Source organism: Misgurnus anguillicaudatus, chromosome 21 (genome assembly GCF_027580225.2).
Source record: "Misgurnus anguillicaudatus chromosome 21, ASM2758022v2, whole genome shotgun sequence".
NCBI classification, from domain to species: domain Eukaryota; kingdom Metazoa; phylum Chordata; class Actinopteri; order Cypriniformes; family Cobitidae; genus Misgurnus; species Misgurnus anguillicaudatus.
Genome location: NC_073357.2, coordinates 1,484,483 through 1,507,679, shown reverse-complemented (window position 1 = coordinate 1,507,679; position 23,197 = coordinate 1,484,483). Strand labels below are relative to the sequence as shown.

General features: G+C 40.9%; 1 protein-coding gene across 1 annotated transcript; it reads left to right on the top strand.

Moving 5' to 3' along the window:
- Positions 1-1,107: 1,107 nt before the first annotated feature.
- LOC129455688 (nuclear factor 7, brain) lies at positions 1,108-22,696 on the top strand. Its single transcript, XM_073859205.1, has 7 exons — positions 1,108-1,245; positions 16,649-17,175; positions 17,411-17,506; positions 20,331-20,564; positions 21,276-21,417; positions 21,692-21,718; positions 21,802-22,696. The coding sequence occupies exons 2-7, from the start codon at positions 16,672-16,674 to the stop codon at positions 22,347-22,349; spliced, it is 1,551 nt and encodes a 516-aa protein (XP_073715306.1). The 5' UTR covers positions 1,108-1,245; positions 16,649-16,671; the 3' UTR covers positions 22,350-22,696.
- Positions 22,697-23,197: the final 501 nt, after the last annotated feature.

Here is a 23,197-nt window from a genome sequence, read left to right as displayed (position 1 = left end):
TACAAACCTTTATATTTTGGCCAAGAAAAATATATTTTTGCTGTATGGGTTGGAAAATAGACCCCTTCAATGTTTGTAAACATCGAACCCCTGGGTTGGGTGCGCCCGCAGCATGGGGTCAGAAAAATGGCGCTGCTAATAAAAACTGATCATACAATACAGGCTTTCTAATTTAATCTAACAGGGCCGATAAATGATGACTTACCTGAAATGAAGTGAGCACTACAAACACAAGCCTCTTTGATCTTTGCATTGTCCCAGTCTGCATTGTTAATTGTTTGCAACCACATACGGTGCCAATTTTTTTAATGGATGAGATCCTGCAGGAATCCTGAACAACTTAACTGCAGAGCTGGTGCAATTTTCACAGACCACGATGCAACAAGTAGGTGACAATTCAACCAAACAATACGCAACTTAACTTGAAAGAAAGACTTTTCTGACCCCGACATGCGCAGTGCGAACCATGATTTCTCCTATGTGAACCGTGAAGGGGTCTATTAGAAGTGTATTTGTTGCCCTTGAAATACATTTTGTATTAATATATGATGGTTACAACTACAACTATTTTCAAAAACAATATTTTCAAATTCAAAATTATTTTTAATTAAGCTTTACATTCTACAAAATGTATTTAGCATATATTTAAAACATATTGTTGGCCAGATAAATTTATTTTTTTGCCATTTGTGTGTTCTTCAGTCCTACATTTACCCAGTGGTTACAGTGTTTGTAGAGTGTATAGTTTCATTAAAGCAACACTAAGTAGTTTCCATGTAAAATTGACTTATGGCTCCCCCATGTGGTTGAAAAGCGCAACAGTGCCTAGTATCAGACACTCTTCTGCAGGCAGGGGGAGGGGCGGGGCTGTTTGCTCTACCCCCAAACTGGACTTTCAGAGTGTGCTTGTAGCAGCTAGGAGGCTGCTCAGGTTGCAGCAACAGTACAATTTGTCCAGTTAAAAGTTGTTCTATCACTGAAATAATTTTAGAGACATTATTTAAAGGTCAAAAAACTACATAGTGTTGCTTTAATTCTTTGAAGTCAACATTCTGGAAACAAGAATTTGAATAATTTGACTGTGAATAATGAGGGTGTGTGTCTTTTGTGTTTGAAAATGAAAGTTAACAACACTAGAGAGGGATAAACACTGCAAGGAAATGAAACTTATGCGTGTAAAAATAAAGGAAGAAGAGGATACCCCACACTTTAAGCTTTTAGAGAAGAGTACACACCTTTGAAAAGGTAAGTCTGATTTTTGATTCTTTATGCATTACTTTTACTATAAATACTATATTATAGTTTAGGAATGTGTTATGTGTAATTGCAGTGCAATATTGTGAATTTCTTATGTCAATCTCGAAAACTTTAATGGATTGGTTTCTCTCTTCAATGACATTCTGAATTAACTAATTCATCTGTATTAAAAAAAAATTAAAGCAGTCGTGTGTAGTTTTTTTTCAAAACTGTCTTTGAAATGTATACCATTTAATTAAATGAAAATTTCAGTATACATTTGTTGACTTAAATATTATTACAATTAATTAGACCCTAAAGATTCCTTGTTACACTTAATTTTTTAAGTTTAATCAAGTTAAATTTACAAATAATTTAAACTTTCGTGAATAGTGAGGACTTGCTATAAATTATAAAATAAAGTTGAATTACCTTAAGTTAGTTTAATTTTATTTTTAATATTTTATAGCAACGTCTTACTAGTCAAGAAAGTTTAAATTAATTGTAAATTCAAGTTTGATTAAAGTGCAAAAAAAAATTACAGACTAGAGAGTCTTCTGAAAAAAGATCACCGTTTTAAATTTTCATATTGGCTTTGTTGCAAAACAGCTTTACAAAAAACATTTTATTACAGAGGAATTGTGAGGAAAAAAACATGAAATGAAATAAAAAATAAAAATAGGAGAAAGTTAAGAAAATTGTAAAAAAACACATGTACAATAACATAATAAGATAAAGAGTTTACGTTTTTCATTCAACCTTGTAAAAACAATTAATCAAGCCAAAGGAAAGTGAAAATCTACTGGTGTAGAAGCAAAAGAACATTAAGATAAAGCACATTTATGAATACATGTAAACACTTACAGCGCATCACATATATATACACTTTTAATTAGTACTTATCATCCCTGCCAACCGAACCCATGAACTTTGTGCTGCTATCTCATTTCTGTTCTCTACCAATTAAGCTACAAAAACTAGGTACAACCAGTCAGAACCAGTTTAATTACACGATTTTGTCATTCACTAGAGAGATGTAGGCTTTTGTGTTAGTCACCCAACCGGTTAATGTACATTCTATATCCTAGATAGCAGTTGAACCAGTCAGCTATGTCATCTGTCAGATTATTATGACAGCTGTTTCTCAATATTTATTATTGTCTGTAGGTTACTTGTGTTCTTGTGGACCTGTGAAACGTCATCAGCAGTGATGGGAGTAATTCCACTACTGTTATCAGTAACGAGCATGTAACGAAGTATTTTTTTAAATGAAGTATCGCAATTACAATTACTGAAATTTAAATGAGTTCGTTACTCGCGTTACTCTATTTTGTAAAAAAAATAACACTTACAGACAAGACATTTCTGATTTAACATCGCATGACCGTGGTGGGCGGCGCAATGAATCATTAAACTTCATCATGGCTGGCATATAGAATGAACATGAAAAATCTAAACGGGACAACATACCTTTGTTTAAAGTCATAATCCATCCGGTCTCATGTTTGTAAATTATCTTTGCCAAGCAACCGCAGTATGACATCAACTTGCATTTGTAGTCCACAAAAGCAATAAATCTGAGAAATGTTAATATATATCTTAGATGTTTACATCGACCTTCATGGAAGAGAACGATCCGCGATTGTTGTTTGCAGAAAAATATTCACACTGCGCTGTACAACTGTTAAAACGTGTTAAAACTCCATAGTATGTGTGAGTGCGCATTTAGTTTCACTCCGTATCCGACAAAACCATCCACTCGCTCTGTGTCCGTCGGACAAAACAATTCACGTACTCCGTTTTCTGATTATCTTCCTTTAATCCTGAGTATGATTTAAATCTAACAGAAAACATATACAAACAAAGAGCGCACTACCCCCACAACCTTCACAAGCTGTGTCCCAATTCCATGGCCACGCCCTGCTAAGCATGCAACCTAAAAAAGTGAGCACTCTGTCTTTCAAGATGGAAGCCTCAGAAGTTCGCGAAAAGAACTGAAACTGACTGAAATGAGACGGTCTAATCTTCGGAGGACCCATAATTTGCGCCAGCTGCTGCACGAGCCTGTCAGCAGTACACAGCGGAGACGTTTCTGGCTTATTAAAATAAATATGGAATCAGAAAAATTATAATTTATTTTAGAAAATATGACATGTTGACACAATTGTCTCCAAATTCTTAAAGAGACAATACACAATTTTAACACACTATATATTTTCAATGTAAACATACAGAATATTTGTCTAAATGATCTAAATGATATACATATGTGGCCAGTGGCATGAGATACTTAAGAAAACTGTATAGAATTATATAATGGTCAACTACGCCACCCGGTATATACACCGGGAACTCAGCCCCAAAACAAGGGACACACAGGTTCGTAACCAAAAGAAATTGGTGAGCAAAGAGACATAGGCCAGGGAGTACCAAAGATAAGCAGCTTTATTTAAATACAAAAGTTAAAAACCCAACACATTGACATCATAGGTTCAATAGCCACGTATCAAAAGCTAAATGCAACACTTTACAAAAGTTCAAAAAGAAAAATGAACACAAAAAGAAACAGATACACGAGAAGGCTTAAGGGGTAGGGTGATGGCCTGCTATGACCCTCAATACACACGACACGCTTAATATCCGTACATGACACATTTAATATCCACACACACCCACACTGGTGAAATCAAGTCACTCAATGCACTGCACTCAGTGTGAACCCATTAAATAGCGGCTAAACCCCTCCTCTATAAACCCCCTTCGTCACGCGATAAATAAAGAGCAAAAGACACACAATAAACATTAACTGGCAAAAGCAAGCCCCAGTTCACAACAAAAGAAAAACAAAAAAAACAATATTAATGTCACTTTCGTTTTGGGAGCTCAACTAAACTAAAATCTAACAAAGAAAATAAATTAAATTGCAAAATCCACAAGTGAACACAAAACAAAAGAAAACAAAATCTCATTGATGGTTTGAAACAAAATGACAAATCAAAACAAACTCCAATCGACGACACATTCAAAAAAACAGGGCAAACCAGCGAGAGACAGCCACGTTCAGGTTTACTAAAATGAAAGTTATTTGCTTAAATAAGGAAACGACAAACACAGTACAGGCAAGGCAGCAGTGCGTTCATTAACAAACGCGCATCTCGTCCCGAAATATAAAGATGAAACCCTTGTGCCTTTCACTCCATCAGATGATGTTCATAATGTGGTGCTATGCACGGTCTCGGACCATAACATGCAGTGGATTGTTTGTTGACGAGCTCAAAGCCAAGGGCAGCCTCCGCACAGCAGCAGAACAGAAAGACGGCACTTCCAAAACGCTCCCGTTCATAAATGGCAACTTCTGTAGTAATCTAATACTATGCCCAATCTCCGGACCATTACATGAAGTGGATTGTTTGTTGACAAACTCAAAGCCAGGGGCAGCCTACACACAGCAGCAGAACAGCGAGACGGCACTTCAGAAACTCTCCCATTCATAAATTGCAACTTTCGTAAAGGGGCGGTACGAATGACGACGCATCCCAGGTAACAAACGCGTCCTCATTTTATACCCTGCCAGCCAACTGCTGATAGGTTCAAGGTTTTCACATGACACTGGCCAATAATCAACCCGAATACTCTTCATTCTGCTACATTCTCCCCCAACTTATAAATCGTCGCCCCGACGATAAGTCACTAGACCTCAAGAATCAAACCCATGGCCTGAAAACGGCTAACACTCCACTAGATGTTGCACCCAAGGGTGCCCTACTACATTCTACAACTCCTCCCACTGCCCTGGGCAGATGATGAACATTTGAATGTTGGCCAGCTGTTGGCCTCCTGGATTTACGAGGCAGAATCTCAGCCTCTTGCGGCTGCTCTAAAACTGACAAGCCTAATGCTGAACCTTGACTTAGTCCCACCTCGTAACAAGGACCTGGCTCATCCATAGCCACGGCTCCCTCGGACACCACCGACTCCTCCAAAGGCACAGAAACACCCGTTGCCTGGGATGACTCTGGCATGGCAACCCACAAGTCCACCTCCCCTAAACTATCCTGTGAACTCAGTTCTGGTTCCACCTCTCGAGCAACACAAGGTATGTGAACCGGGCTCCCTTGCACCTGAGCTTTTAACAATGACCGGTGAACCCGCTTGATCTTACCCAGATCCTCCACTGGTGCAATCGTATAGACCGGGCCACCTGACCTAGGCGCCTCAATCCCCCTATACACCACAGAGCTCCATAGGTCCTGAATCTTGTGTCGGCCCTGCCTACCACATTCCCTGAGATAAACCAGCTGCCCTTGCTCCAGTGGTGCATCGCGGACTCGCAAATCAAAAGTTGCTTTCCGACGATCGGCGGCCACCTTTAAGCGATCTCTTGCCCCATCAAAGGCTACTTGTAACCGTGTCTGGTGCTCCAAAATCCACTCATGCACCTCACCTGCCACTGGCTCAGGCACTCTGCCCAACAGGAAATCAATGGGGAGCCGCGGTTCCTGACCAAACATAAGGAAATGCGGAGACTCACCCGTGGCCTGGTGGGGAGTTGTGTTATATGAAAAGAGCACCTGAGGAAGGCATGACACCCAATCTCTTTTTCTTGAAACTGGCAAGGTGCGCAGTAAATTATGTAGGGTTCTATTGAAGCGCTCGCACTGACCATTACCAGCTGGGTGATATGGTGTAGTGCGAGACTTCTCAACCCCATAAAGCTTACACAGTTGCTGGATTAAAAGTGACTCAAAGTTGCGGCCCTGGTCAGAATGAATTCGCACCGGGACCCCAAACTTATAGAACCATTCACTCACCAGCACCTGCGCTACAGTCTCGGCCCGTTGATCCCTGGTGGGGACGGCAAGAGTGAACTTCGTAAAGACATCCGTCATTACAAGAACATTCTCCAGGCCTGAACGGGAGGCTTCAAGCAACGTGAAATCAATAGCCAAGATGTCATTTGGCCGGGACGCTAATAAATGTCTCATAAAACTACGGGCAGCTGGTACATTGTCCTTGGCAACTTGACATCGTTCACACTCCTGAACCCACCGTGCCACCTCGGCTGCCATACTTGGCCAATAACATCGTTGGCGCACCAACTCAGTAGTGCGCTCAATGCCCTGGTGCCCGTGTTCTTGATGTAACCCCTGTAAGACATCATGCCGCAGCACCGAAGGTAACACTACTTGCAAAATCTCCTCTCCACCGTCAGGATGAAAAATCCGACGGTAAATTACTCCTTGCCTCTCCACCAGACGATCCCACTGCCGAAGAAGAATTAAAGCAGCCTGTGAGAGCTGCCGCCGTTTAAGAGGCCCAGGAAACTCCTGTTTTCTCCAAAACCCTATAATCTCACCAATTACTGGGTCAGCCTCTTGTAGGCCCCCAATCTGATCAGCTGAATGACCCGGTAAGGCAGTCACAACAGCCTGAGTTGCAAGCGGAGCCAATGGTGTAGCAACCACCTGATGTACCGCAGCAGGAACAGCTGTACCTGGAAACAGGCTGCCTGTCCCTTCCAGCTCAGGTGGATTCTGGCGCGACAAAGCATCAGCATTCGTATTACACCTCCCCGGCCGATACCTTATTTCAAAATTGAAGCAAGCAAGCTGTGACGCCCAGCGCTGCTCCGTAGCCCCCAACTTAGCGGAGTTCAGATGGCTGAGGGGATTGTTATCAGTGTACACTACACATTTATGGCCTAATAAGTATTCTCTAAACTTCTCAGCCATAGCCCACTTTAAAGCCAAGAACTCCAGCTTCATCGAGCTATAGTTGGACATGTTACGTTCTGTAGGTCTTAGACCCCGACTTGCATACGCCACAGGTCTTACTTTACCACCCTGCTCCTGGGAAAGGACAGCACCTAGCCCACCCAGGCTAGCATCCACTTCCAAGATAAATGGAAGGGAAAAGTCTGCATAACCGAGTACCGGGGCCGAAATAAGCTTACCCTTCAAACTCTCAAAGCTTCTCTGACAGTGGGTAGTCCAGCCACTGGCAAAACCTGGCTCTGCTCTCTTCCGAGACTTTGTGCCCCCAAACTCTGCAACCAACCTATGTAGAGGGGCTGCCAATTTGGCAAACCCCTCCACAAAACGGCGGTAATAACTCGCAAAGCCTAAAAAAGAACGAAGCTCTGACACACTAGTAGGTTGTGGCCACTGGGCCACCGCCTCAATCTTCTTAGGGTCTGTGGAGACACCATCGGCTGAAATCACATGACCCAAATATGTAACTTCTGAACGAAAGAAAACGCATTTCTCCAATTTTGCCTTAAGGCCTTCGCACTGCAACCTACTCAAAACAAGCTCCAGTCGTTCCAGATGTTGTACGACTGAGGATGAAAAAATTACAATATCATCCAAATACAGTAACAATGACTGACACTGTTGATCACCAAATAAACGCTGCATTAGACGCTGAAATGTACTAGGTGCATTGCAAAGGCCAAAAGGCATGCGATTCCATTCAAATAGACCAAATGGAGTACAAAATGCAGTCTTAGGCCGGTCTTGTTCACTGACAGGGACCTGATTGTATCCGCTAGCTAGATCCATGGTGGAGAACCAACGGGCCCCTGTCAGTGAATCCAATGATTCCTCAATACGAGGAAGAGGAAACGCATCCTTTCGAGTCCTGGCGTTTAACTGACGGTAGTCTACGCACATCCGCAGACTACCGTCCTTTTTCTTGACAAGAACTATTGGGGATGCGTAAGGGCTACAGCTTTCACGTATCACCTTAGCCTCCAACAACATATTGATATGGGCCTTCACCACCTCATACTCTGATGGGGGTATTCGACGGTACCGCTGCCGAACTGGGGTATCATCAACCAGTGGGATCTCATGTGACAACAGGGTAGTACACCCCAAGTCCCCCTCGTGCCCTGAAAACACCGACTGGTACTGCAAAAGTAAAGCCTGAACACGTTCTTGATCATCCAGTGATAACACAGACAAATCAGTAGCCTTTATCTGTTCTTCAACCGTCGGCAACTCATGAGAGATCTGCGAGTTAATGGTAGCAGAGATGGTTTTAACCTCCGTAACCCCTGATGGTAAACTGACAACATAAACACTAGTTAAAGTGCCTAAATAAGTGCGTGGGTAAAGCACAATGTCAGTGGTTCCCACATTCACCACTGGCACCGACACAATACCTCGATTTACCTGCACCAACGATGGTGAGGCCAACAATCCAGCTGGCAAACCAGAGTCAGGGGGCTCAAAAAGCACAGTGTCATGCAAAAACTGCTCTGAACAAGTTGCCGTAACTAGTTGTAACGTGCCACCCGGGATGCGTTGTACCCTACGACCACGTACCCTAACTGACCCTGCACGAGTAGAATGAGTCTGGGAGCATACCTTATGACAAGGTTGAAATGCCTTTGTTACAATACTGGGCACCTGAACTAATGAGGGAGATTCAAAAAGAGAAGGGCCATGTTGTCCAAAAAGCTCCTGGTAGCATCGGCTGAGAACATTCATTCCCAGAACGCCCGGTGCCTGGAAACACATGCCCCCAGGAGGATCTCAGACAACCAGCACCCCACATTTCGGCACTAACCTGCCACAAAGTTCGACATCCAACTCAATATATCCAATGTAAGGGATGTCCAACCCGTTGGCAGCACGCAGTTGCAACCATTGGCATGATCGCAGACGATCCTGACCCCATGGTTCAAAATTCTGTAAAAAACAACTCTCGGTTATTGTCGAAACCATGGAGCCTGTGTCTATAAGGCAAGGCACCTGAACTCCGCCCATGCAAATCACCAAATGAGGGCATGAAGACATTAAAGACGATACTGAACGAGAATTCTGACAAAAATTTGAGCCGCCATCTACCCCAACCGAACTGTGACTCTGCAGCCCGGCGGGTGCTAGTTTTCCGACAACTGCTGTGCAAAAGGCTGTTCACCTCCAGCCAAAGGAGGAACCATACGAGAAGATGGAGGGTGAGGGGGAACCCGTTCCCCGTCACACTCCCTGGCAAAGTGGCCAGGTCGCTGACACCTTCGACAAATTATAGTATTGCCACGAGAAGAATAGTTCCGCGAATGAGGGGATTGACTACGTGCCCGAGGGGCTTGGCTACACTCAACAACCGTCTGAAGCCGGGTCACACTTTTAGAGAGCTGATTTAGTTGGGCTTGCTGCGATTTCAACAGGTCCTTTAACTCACTTAACTCCAACGTTGAGGCACTGCGGGCGTCTAACGATGATCCCCCCTGTACCCCATATTGTATGACGGGAACCAAAGGAACCGACTGGCTTCGACGGCGGTCGCTCCCCGGCATCCCCTCCCTCTCCCATCTAAGAGCCTCACTACGGACCTCCAACAAACTGGAGGAGGGCAAGCGACGTACTAGTTGTTTTAACTCACGACGTAAGGAGCTATCTATCACATGTTCGACAAATTGATCACGCACAAGGGTTTCTGAATTTGGCATATCATAAGGAGACTTTTCTTCAACAGATTTCCAAAGGCTCATCAGGGCTAGTGAAAACTCTAATAGAGTCTCCCCTTCACGTTGTTTACGAGAGAAAAATGCCTCTTGCAGAGACACATATGACTGATTACAGCCATAAAGTTCCCTCAATGCTGCAATAATTTTAGTGCAATCGTCCCGTTCCGCACAAGGTCGATGCCTTATCTCCTCCCGTGCTTCCCCCTCCAAATGGTCAAAAACAAAAAACGCTTTATCAGCAATAGAAAGATGGCGCGCCTGTATACACGCCTGTACTTCCTCAACCCATTCATCAATGCTGATGCCAGTCCTGCCGTTGAATTTTGGACATCGCCGATCACGTGGTACAAACACAAACCTCTCAGCCGAAGTGGCACCAGCACTCATGGGTTGGGACACGGTGGCAGGGGCCTCTGCAACACTAGGAAGAGCATTATTTGGCAACATTGAAGCAGATACACGTTCTTGGCGCAATTTTTCATTATCAGCCTTTAGCTGTATTACCAACTCCCTTAATTCTTGCAACTCTCCCTCCATCGCTATGCACTACTTACCACTTATGGAGGGGTCAACCACGAGAAGATGTACTCACCAATAACCTCCACTGCTGCCTTGCCTTTTAGAAAAGAGAAAAAAAATAATGAAAAAATTTGTTTTTTTTTTTTAGAAAAATTCCCAACCGTACAATACCAAACCAAAAAAAAATAAAAAATTTTGCTGCATCAAAAGCACTCCCAAACCTGCTTCTCAAAATACACGCTCACCCAAAATATGGAAACCCTGCCGACACCACGCCAAATGTGGCCAGTGGCATGAGATATTTAAGGAAACTGTATAGAATTATATAATGGTCGACTACACCACCCGGTATATACACCGGGAACTCAGCCCCAAAACAAGGGACACACAGGTTCGTAACCAAAAGAAATTGGTGAGCAAAGAGACATAGGCCAGGGAGTACCAAAGATAAGCAGCTTTATTTAAATACAAAAGTTAAAAACCCAACACATTGACATCATAGTTTCAATAGCCACATATCAAAGCTAAATGCAACACTTTACAAAAGTTCAAAAAGAAAAATGAACACAAAAAGAAACAGATACACGAGAAGGCTTAAGGGGTAGGGTGATGGCCTGCTATGACCCTCAATACACACGACACGCTTAATATCCGTACATGACACACTTAATATCCACACACACCCACACTGGTGAAATCAAGTCAATCAATGCACTGCACTCAGTGTGAACCCGTTAAATAGCGGCTAAACCCCTCCTCTATAAACCCCCTTCGTCACGCGATAAATAAAGAGCAAAAGACACACAATAAACATTAACTGGCAAAAGCAAGCCCCCCCAAAAGGGGAGAAAATCAGTTCACAACAAAAGAAAGACAAAAAAAACAATATTAAATGTCACTTTCGTTTTGGGAACTCAACTAAACTTAAATCTAACAAAGAAAATAAATTAAATTGCAAAATACACAAGTGAACACAAAACAAAAGAAAACAAAATCTCATTGATGGTTTGAAACAAAATGACAAATCAAAACAAACTCCAATTGATGACACATTCAAAAAAACAGGGCAAACCAGCGAGAGACAGCCACGTTCAGGTTTACTAAAATGAAAGTTATTTGCTTAAATAAGGAAACGACAAACACAGTACAGGCAAGGCAGCAGTGCGTTCATTAACAAACGCGCATCTCGTCCCGAAATATAAAGATGAAACCCTTGTGCCTTTCACTCCATCAGATGATGTTCATAATGTGGTGCTATGCACGGTCTCGGACCATAACATGCAGTGGATTGTTTGTTGACGAGCTCAAAGCCAAGGGCAGCCTCCGCACAGCAGCAGAACAGAAAGACGGCACTTCCAAAACGCTCCCGTTCATAAATGGCAACTTCTATAGTAATCTAATACTATGCCCAATCTCCGGACCATTACATGCAGTGGATTGTTTGTTGACAAACTCAAATCCAGGGGCAGCCTACACACAGCAGCAGAACAGCGAGACGGCACTTCAGAAACTCTCCCATTCATAAATTGCAACTTCCGTAAAGGGGCGGTACGAATGACGACGCATCCCAGGTAACAAACGCGTCCTCATTTTATACCCTGCCAGCCAACTGCTGATAGGTTCAAGGTTTTCACATGACACTGGCCAATAATCAACCCGAATACTCTTCATTCTGCTACACATAAATAAACTAAGCTTACATATTAAGATAATTTCTAACAAAAATATTCAACGGCTGAATCTAAAGCAAAATAGGCTCCTACAGTATGTGATATATTAGTGTCTTACATGTAACATAGCCCATCCATATCATTTTATTGTTTGACTGTTCAATACTGTTCATATTTACATTTAAAAAGCAGACATAAAAAGTAACTTAAAAGTTACTTTCCCCAGTAACAAATTACTTTTGATATACAGTAACTGGCAGAGTAACTCAATTACTTTTAAAAGAAGTAACTAGTAACTGTAACTAATTACTAATTTTCAGTAACTTGCCCAACACTATCAGTCGCTGCCCAAATACTGTTCCAATTCAAGTTCACATGAAATACCCAGATGTGTATGAGCAAATTATGAATGAACAAAATCCTTATCTTAAAATGTATCTTAAATGTACAAAAAAGATCCTATGGGCACCATGTTGGAGACCACTGCTGTCGGAGATTTTTGTTCTCGTGTATGCACTTGGATCCAGGGCATTCGTGGGCCGTGCCCCCCCAAACAGGTTGCTGTGCCCCCTACACAGTTTTTGATTAATTTAATATATATTAGGAATAATTAAAATAAATTAAACATCCAATGTTTCATGACTTTTAATGTAATCAAATGAGGAAAATATAGTTGATATAGGTTTTCTTTAATAAAAATAGACCAGTTTCTCTGATTGGTTGTATTCCCGGGTCTCATGCGTCATTAGGCTTTAGCACAGGGGTCTTCAACGTTTTTTGGGTCGGGGACCCCTTAGATGAGGGAGGCATGGAGCAGGGACCCCCTGATACTAAATGTGTAAAACTGATATTTAAGTAAACAGTAAGGTACGAGAGGCTGCCTTTTCGAATTAGGCACAACGCAAAGTGGAGTAAAGTACAACTATTGACCAATCAGAATCAAGGACTGGAACTGTTTTATAAATAGAAACAAACCATATTGTCACACAGCCATACTATATTAAGACAGTACATTGGCACTATTATGCTGTTGTTGTACATGCATAATTTTTTTGTTAAAGCAGATTTAGTTTGTATATAAATATATTAATAATAATAATATTATGAATATAATAATAATAATATGAATATAATATTATTTTAAGGTATTTGCAGTGTAATAGATTTTCATTTTACTGTGAATTTACCTGAACCTGGGCTTTCAGTTTATAAAGATGACTGATCATGGTGAATGGCACAAAGACTCTCTATTCTGGTGGGGATAGAGGTTGTGCTACTTTATAATTCAGAGGTTTGTTGCCTTTCTCGTGTATCATCATTGTCACGAGTTTGAGTAATGCAGGTTTATTTTCTGCAGAGCTTCATATCAGACTCAGGAGAAAACATGCATTGAGTCCGCGCGCATCTCTTTGGGGCAACTTTTTGAGAGGCGGATTTCAACCTAACTATGAATCTTGCACAAAGCACCATCACGGTGCGCGTTTCATACATTTTTAAATGCGAGCGATAGTTTTATCAAAGTTTATAATGCAGACGCGGTGTGGTGTCATTTGCCTGTTGAGTTAGCGCTTTAAATCTGAACCGCGTGAAACAGCCGCCCAAGTTCAGAAATATAACTTAGATGAGACAATGTCGCACTGATTCTAAAATAACTTTCTGAAAGAAAGACACACATGCCTATAAGATTTACCTGTTTTATGATGCCTTTTATGTCGCTACTGCTGCTTCCGGAGTGTACATTTATAATCTTCAGATATTTTATTTTGGTCCGCTTGCTAAACTAAACGCGCGCCTTCGCGGTCACGCACGTGCACAACTTAAAGGGGACATGTAACGTTTTGTTTTTGTCATATATTTTACGTTTTTAGCAAAAAATTGCTTGTGGTCAAACATCATTTGGCGGACCCCCTGCAGGTCCGTCGCGGACCCCCTGGGGGCCGCGGACCCCCGGTTGAAGACCCATGCTTTAGCATATTTGTGACTTGATACTAGCAACGTGTTTTTTCGCGGCATTTTATGGATCATGTAAAATATGGATATTAGAACATTTAGAACGAACCAGCACCGCCTGCTCCACCTGACTTCATGCAAACACCGATTGGCTCAAACTCAGAGATTAGAGGTCGAGGTGGAATTTTCAAATCTACAGGACACTGTTTTAAGGAAGTTTAATGTTCGTACACGCCGGCTTCAGCTTTTTTAAAGGTAAGTTAGCGTTGTTTTAATTTACGTAAGCTTAAAAGTGAAGTGTGGCTATAGACCGTTAACAGCATTGCAACGTGATTATGGTAAAGCGGCTTTCATAACGGCTTTTACTTAGGACGCGATGTGCGCTGGGCTGCGCTATGAAACACATTAATTTCAATGGCTTGTGCCGCGCGAGGGCAGTTTGTTGTTGCGTCGAGCAAAGTGCGAGCGCAGCGACAGTCTGTATCGAGTCTGTAATGAGCTGACAGTCTGTTACAGTTGTATAAGTGTGTGCTTGCACTGTATTTATTGTTTTAATGCCTTGTTTTTGCAAGTTATTGTTGCTAATTGCGTGCCCCCCGTTGGAAGCCGCGTGCCCCCCTGTCAGTTATGGTCTGGCGCCTGCTCTGCTTGGATCTCTCTTGGCAAAGTGACTGACTGACCGATATTTTACCTTCCCAGCGCGTCACAGTCCCAGTTTGTTTTTTGTTGTTTTTCCATGTTTTTCTCAGTCATCGCCCTCTGGACTCCCACAAGGAGACATTTCCCACAATCCTCTTCCCTCCCTCACCTGAACTATGTTTGATATTATCCTCACTTGACAGTCATCACCCTCATCACTTTATTGTGTTAAATACCCTGCTGTTCTCTTTGTCTTGGTTCGTTCTTGTCTGTGTAACGTCTTTGCATTATATATATATATCGAGTTGGTGGATGTTAGTTTGTTGTATCTTCGAATCATTACCATTTAAAGTTATATGTTTCGTTTTATCCTGTCGTCCTCTTCTTCATCCTCTACCTGCAACCATGACAGCTGCATGTGCGCATGAGTCCAGGATTTAGTTGTTGCATTAATATTTCTTGTCAAATGTTGTTTATTTTGGTTCAATTTTTAAACTGATATGTTTAGCTGTGCTCGGTGTTTAAAGTAGATCCTGTTAATAAACACAGCAGCTACCATGAAACACTTTCCTACAATCTAAACCAGCCTTTACTACCTATTAACCTCAGATCAAAATTGGGTATTACATTAAAAATAGAATACAGAACTTAAGTTTGTATTTAAAGTCAAATTCCTCTTTTCTTCAAAATGCAACGCGAGAACTCGTTACCCACATGATCACAAACTAAACTTACTTCCTTGAAGTGACCATGACATGTAGACTTTGTTACGAAGGAAGGGTCTCTCACAAAGGGATTTAGATGTTCACTTTCCCGAATGCTTTTCAAAATGGTGTCCCCTTTGCAAAGGACCCTTGAAGGTTGAATAAATGCCATATGAAAAATGCCCTATGTCATCACAGTCTTGACCCAAGAGTACATGTGCAGTTTTGTGATATCACCACCTTCTGGTCCAGAGATATGAAAAGTGACAACTATTGTTTAAAACTTTTTAGTTTAAAAAATGAGGTTTTAAAGTTTTTCCAAATTTACCTTTCTTTCCTTTTGCGACTTTGTTGGGCTTAACCCCATAATGCTTGCATATTTATTATTATCATTATTTGAAACATTCCAAGCATTATGTAGACATTTATATTTTGTTTGTATGCCAAGTATTCCTTAAGTTACAGTTCATATTTCTGAAAGGACTTCACTGAGGGAGAGAGAACAGAACACGCATCATGTTTATTTTCTTAATTTTGCGAAAAGCACAACATTCTGTTTTTATTGGGAGTGGACAGAAAAAAACTAGACACGTTTTAAATGATATATAAATCATATCTGTATGTCCAAAATCAGCAGAGTTATCTACAGTAAGTCTCTTTGCGGAGTGATTGAAAAATAAAGAGTTTGCGGCGCCCCTGCCATGGTCGACCCCAGAGAGTTAAAACCACCACGGGGTCAACACCCTCTTACCTTCACTTGCTTATACAGCCCTACGTACCCCCTTGATCCCTGCGCTCTGTCACCGACAGGCTTGTGGTGCCATCTCAAAAAGAAAAAAACATTATCACGTCCCTTCTCTGGAGCTGTTCCTCATCTGTGGAATGATCGGCCGGTCACGGCACGATCTGCTGACTCTGTATGTCTTTACGAATCGGCTAAAAACCCATCTCTTCCACCATTACCTCACCTCCTTATATGAGACTTACCATCTTTTCCTTTTATTCTTGATCTCTATCTATACATTCTTACAAAAAAACAACAACCCATGGCTATGTACACTGTGTTAGACTTAATGATTTCCAGTGCACTCATGTATTGCTGTTCTTGTGTTGCTATAATTGCTTCTATTGTGTACCTCATTTGTTAGTCGCTTTGGACAAAAGCATCTGCTAAAGGACTAAATGTAAATGTACACACTCATTAGGGGTGCGCCCCAGACACACAAACATGACACACACACAACAAACTCAGTTTTTATTTTTTTTTAAATGATAACATGACTAACAGTAAAATAGTACAATTAAATTATTTTATTTGGTAGTAATTTGCTGTATATATTTAACTTTTTGGTACCATGTTAAAGTAGCTTTCTTCTCTGGCCAACTGTGGGGGGCAGTGCCCCAGCACCCCCTAATGACCAGCCGCCACTGACTATTATTATTATTTGCCTTAGGTTTAACAGCTGACACAATCAAAATGGCTACCGCCACAGATAGCTCCAACCATCTTCAGTGCTCCATCTGTAAAAACCTGAAACCAGATTCAGTCACCAAGAGCTGTGGACACACCTTTTGCAAGAGCTGTCTGTGTCATCAGGTAGACACCAGTGATCCACAGTGTCCCCACTGCCTTGAGGCTCTGCAGCGGGCACAGATGGCCGACCTGAGTCTCTACACTGGTAAAAGTGATGAGATCCCTTGCAACATCTGTGAAGAAAACCGTCCGTTCATAGCTGTGAAGTCCTGCTTGACCTGTTTACTCTCATACTGTGAGCATCATCTGAAGCAGAATCACTCTATGGAGAGGCTGAGGGGTCATAAACTGATACATCCAGTGGAGAAATTGGATGAGAGAGCATGCAGTGTCCACGGCAGACCTCTGGAGCTTTACTCTACCCGAGACAAATGCTGCATCTGTGCCTTATGTGTGACACCTGGTCTAGATGTCATACCTGTGGAGACAGAGAGACACAGGAGAGAGGTATTAAACTTTCATAGATAACAATAAGAAAAATGACCCTAAACCACTTTCATATTTGTACTTTTCAATTAATCCAGTATCAATGATGTTTAGATTGAGAACAAAAAATTATATTATCTAGTCAACATCAAACTCAACAGTGTTTGTAAATGTTGTACAAGACATCAGTGTGTGTGTGTGTGTGTGTGTGTGTGTGTGCGTGCGTGCGTGCGTGCGTGCGTGTGTGTTTCTACAGGTCGACCGGCAAAAAACTATTGAAAAGATGGAAAGCATGATCAGTCAGAGAGAAAAGAAACTTGAGGATCTTCAAAACACAGTGTCAAAAAATCAGGTCAGTCCATTTCTCTTAACATACAGTATTGTTCAAAATAATAGCAGTACAATGTGACTAACCAGAATAATCAAGGTTTTTAGTATATTTTTTTATTGCTACGTGGCAAACAAGTTACCAGTAGGTTCAGTAGATTCTCAGAAAACAAATGAGACCCAGCATTCATGATATGCACGCTCTTATACCCCGTTTACACGAAGGAAAGACGCATATATTTCCCTGCGGTTTGGCCTGTCATTTACACGAAAACCGCGTTTTTATTACAGAAAACGATTATTTCTAAAACCTCCGGCCAAAGTGGATATTTCTGATTACCCCGGTTACGTGTTGCCGTGTCAACTGGGAGAAACGGGGTTTTAGGTTCTTAAACGTCACATTTTGCGCCAGAAAATGTTTAACGTCACAAGAGCGCCCTTACAGTTTGTTTGGCTACTGATCAATCAGGTTTGGCTGAATCCCACACCGCCTACTTCCACACTATATAGTACGCAAAGTAGCGCTTTTTACATACTATATAGTATGGAAGTAGGCGGTTTGGAATTCAGCCCATGTTTGATGTTATGAAAGGAACAGGAAGTGTTCTTCGTTGGTGTCGATTCTGTCGATTTTGATTGGCTTGCATGGCTGTATTCCCCTTCCTACACTGCCTCCCACAGCTTTGGCATAGCTCGACCGCGTATTTATGCGGGATGATGTAAATGGAAAGTTTTTTTGAAAACGATGTTGTGTGCACGATGTTATTATTGATAACGGAGGTGGGAAAGTATTCGTTTCTCAAAATACCCGGCTATGTGTAAATGTAGCCTTAAGGCTGTGCAATTGGGCAATTAGTTGAATTAGTTGAAAGGGGTGTGTTAAAAAAAATAGCAGTGTAGCATTCAATCACTGAGGTCATCAATTTTGTGAAGAAACAGGTGTGAATCAGGTGGCCTCTATTTAAGGATGAAGCCAACACTTGTTGAACATGCATTTGAAAGCTGAGGAAAATGGGTCATTCAAGACATTGTTCAGAAGAACAGCGTACTTTGATTAAAAAGTTGATTGGAGAGGGGAAAACCTATAAAGAGGTGCAAAAAATGATAGGCTGTTCAGCTAAAATGATCTCCAATGCCTTAAAATGGAGAGCAAAACCAGAGAGACGTGGAAGAAAACGGAAGACAACCATCATAATGGATAGAAGAATAACCAGAATGGCAAAGGCTCAGCCAATGATCACCTCCAGGATGATCAAAGACAGTCTGGAGTTACCTGTAAGTACTGTGACAGTTAGAAGACGTCTGTGTGAAGCTAATCTATTTTCAAGAGTCCCCCGCAAAGTCCCTCTGTTAAAAAAAAGGCATGTGCAGAAGAGGTTACAATTTGCCAAAGAACACATCAACTGGCCTAAAGAGAAATGGAGGAACATTTTGTGGACTGATGAGAGTAAAATTGTTCTTTTTGGGTCCAAGGGCCACAGGCAGTTTGTGAGACGACCCCCAAACTCTGAATTCAAGCCACAGTACACAGTGAAGACAGAGAAGCACGGAGGTGCAAGCATCATGATACGGGCATGTTTCTCCTACTATGGTGTTGGGCCTATTTATCGCATACCAGGGATCATGGATCAGTTTGCATATGTTAAAATACTTGAAGAGGTCATGTTGCCCTATGCTGAAGAGGACATGCCCTTGAAATGGTTGTTTCAACAAGACAATGACCCAAAACACACTAGTAAACGGGCAAAGTCTTGGTTCCAAACCAACAAAATTAATGTTATGGAGTGGCCAGCCCAATCTCCAGACCTTACTCCAATTGAGAACTTGTGGGGTGATATCAAAAATGCTGTTTCTGAAGCAAAACCAAGAAATGTGAATGAATTGTGGAATGTTGTTAAAGAATCATGGAGTGGAATAACAGCTGAGGTGCCACAAGTTGGTTGACTCCATGCCACACAGATGTCAAGCAGTTTTAAAAAACTGTGGTCATACAACTAAATATTAGTTTAGTGATTCACAGGATTGCTAAATCCCAGAAAAAAAATGTTTGTACAAAATAGTTTTGAGTTTGTACAGTCAAAGGTAGACACTGCTATTTTTTTGAACACACCCCTTTCAACTAATTGCCCAATTGCACAGCCTTAAGAGCGTGAATATCATGAATGTTGGGTCTTGTTTGTTTTCTGAGAATCTACTGAACCTACTGGTAACTTGTTTGCCACGTAGCAATAAAAAATATACTAAAAACCTTGATTATTCTGGTTAGTCACATTGTACTGCTATTATTTTGAACAATACTGTATCTGTGTAGGGACAACATACTGTAGAGTGAAATGTGGATGATTGTGTGTGTAGCATAAAAAGGACCGAACCCCTCAACGCTCGTGAAACTTTTCTACCTCAAACAGCAAGGAAGAAGTCAACATGCACCTTTTTTAATCCCAATTAAATCAAAGCAGTCTCATTAGACATGCCGTTTTGATTCTCTTGTTAATGTGATGTCACACAGATAAAGCCCCACCCACAGTCACAGTTTGACAGTCTCTGATTCAGGCAAAATATCAGTGATGGTGTTACTAGATCTTTAATAATCATAGGTATAGGTAACCATACATCTGAGTGGACTTTCAAGACATGTGGAGTCCCAGAGGGCTCGATGCTTGGACCGCTTCTTTTTTGAATATGCTCCCACTTGTCCAAATAATGAAAAATAACCAAAGTCATATATCACTCGAGTCCTCAGGTCCTTAGACTGGCCTTAATGGACTTTTGGAGATTGGTGGATGTGTGCATGAGTCTGAATCTGTTGAAAGACAGAGAATGAGCAGTCGCTCCTCTACTCTTCACAGGCCGAGATAAACAGAGAGCAGACAGAGATAAGGGAGGTGTTTGCTGCAGTGATGGATGTTGTAAAGAGAGCTGAGGAGGAGCTGCATGCTCCTCTAGAGAATGGAAGAAGGAATCTGGAGGAGGAGATGAAAGTGAAGAAGCAGCAGGTAGACAAGGACATCCAAACGTATAAAGAAATCATCGACCGTTTGAATGAAACTAAGAATGAAGAAGACGACATCAAATTTCTCCAGGTCAGACACTAATATTGTATACTGTATATTTTAAGGAACCGTTCACCTAAAAATAAGACATTTACTTACCCTTTTCTCATGTATACGACCATTACCAGAAGTCTGAAAGATTAATATTATTCTGACAAAAACTCATAATTTCACTTTGGAAGACATTTATGAACCTACTTGAGCTTTAGGTTCATATCAAGCAACTTTATATGAAAAATTATATGAAACACATAAATATCTCACATGATCCTAGGGTGGCCATTCGTGCCAGTTCTGCCGGACACGTCCCGAACATGTTTTCGGTTTCCATCTCCGTAAGTCGCGTTGCTCGACCACATACGTCATCGAGGTTCTCACATTTCAGTTAAAATACATTAGAAAATTAAGATTTATTTCTTTTAAGACATACAATCATTGTAGTTTCATTCTTACCTTGAAATGTAATGGTTGCTTTTCTAAAATTAAACCCGAAATATTAAACCTTGATGACGTATGCGGTCGACCAACGCACTTCCGGAGAACGAACCCGAAAACATGTTCGGGACGTGTCCGGCGGAACTGGCATGAATGGCCACCCTACATGATCCACCAAACAAAATAAAAAGCCTCATCAGTCTTTTAGTTTTGCCAAGCAATAGACAAATCAGATCTTAAATAATATATACATATATACTGTATAATGTGTAATGTAATGTTGTTATGTTTTTGTTACTCTTTCAGTCGAATCAATCTGTGCCTGCTGAACTCAGAGATGATTGGAGAGTTTCTATTGACACTAAACTAAACTTTGGCTCAATGAGAAATATAACCACATCTGTTTTGGCTTCTATTAAAACTCAGCTGGAGAATCTTTGCTCTTCTGGTGAGAATGATGAGGTTTGCAGCAGTCATGTATTGAGTGGGGCTTACTGATATAAATACCACTGATAGTGTCTTTTTTTAAGTAACTTACAGTAGTACTTAAATACCATAGTATGTAAATAAAGTTATTTTACTGTATCTTAGTATATATCAGAATATTAAACTATATCGTTGTGATATTACTTCTGATAAATGCATCATCGTTAATATTATCATTGTGTCATAGTGCTGCCACAGTTCTTGTAAGAATAAACTCTCTTAACATTTTGTTTCAGAAATGAGAAGAATTCAGAGTTGCTTAGGTAAGAAAAAACCAAATGACCTTCTGAACCATTATGTTGGTTTATAAAAAAAACTTTTCTTTAAGTGAGATTCTTTCATTCAGTGGATGTGATTCTGGATAAAGAAACTGCACATCCAGCTCTGGAAGTGTCTCAAGATGGCAAATCTGTAAGAGTCAGAGGAAACACTCACGACATCCCAGGCGGCCCCAGGCGATCTGATCTAGGGGATGGAATCCTGGGAAATCCTCAGATCATGTCTGGAAAAGCATTCTGGGTAGTGGAGGTGGGACAGAAAACGGGCTGGGAACTGGGCATAGTTAGAGAAAATGCAAACAGGACAGGAAAAGTCTCCTACAAACCCAGTGAGGGTTATTGGGTCATTGTGTTCAGTGAGCCAAACACATATGGAGCTTTTGAAGATAAACCCATTCAGCTGCATCTCTCCACCAAACCTCAGAAGGTGGGAGTGTTTGTCGACTATGAGAATGCTCTCATCTCCTTCTACAATATGGACAACCAGTCACACATTTACACATTCACTCAGTGTAGATTCAATGGAACGATCCATCCATATTTTAACCCTCATCCCAACAAAAATGTCAAAAATGCAGATCCAATGATCATTTGTTCTTGTAATCCAACAATGTGAGAGGTGTAACATATACAGTAAATGCCGACATATAAATGACAACTACTAATATCATGGAATATAGTATAGAGTATTAAAATATAATGGTGATCAGGGAACTGCGTGTAGGGTTAGGGTAATAATGAAAAGATGATAGACTTGTATGTAATCATAGATTTTGAAGTGATGAGTGACTATTAGAATTGTACTCTTACTTTATGTCTAAATCTATTAAAATGTTAAGTGACTAATAAGCAAAGTAGATTTTATGTTAACACTCTAAATTACATGAGTATAAAAAGAGCTATATAAATGAACTTGTCCTGACTTAGATTGTCAGTAATATTGTTGGTTGGGTAAAAAGATGTAATGTTCTTCAGAGTTTATGTATAAATATATTTAAATTAAACCTTCAAAATGTCTTGACTGTGTTTGGTGTAACATATTACAAATAGATCACTTTTTGAAGTAATCTGATTACATAATGTGCTCATTACTTTACAAATGTATATATTTTAGTTAATTTCTTTTAAAAAATAACCACTTATTTAAAATACATATACATCAAAAGATATGAGAAAATTCAGAAAATAATACATATGCAAAGTATGCACTAAAAGCACTGGTTTATAATTTATTAACACTGAGGAAGGTTCTGTGTGACGGAGTGGGACTAAAATGTGGCCCTGGACTTTCTCATCCAGAGCGGCCCACCATACCTTGCTTGCAACATAGCATACTTTTTAACACAATATAAAAAAATAAATGCTACACTGTAAAAAATTCTTGCTCCCTACCATTTTTTGTTTAATCAACTGTTTTCTTGACTAGAGATGAGTTGTTACAATTTATAAAATAAGTTGACATAT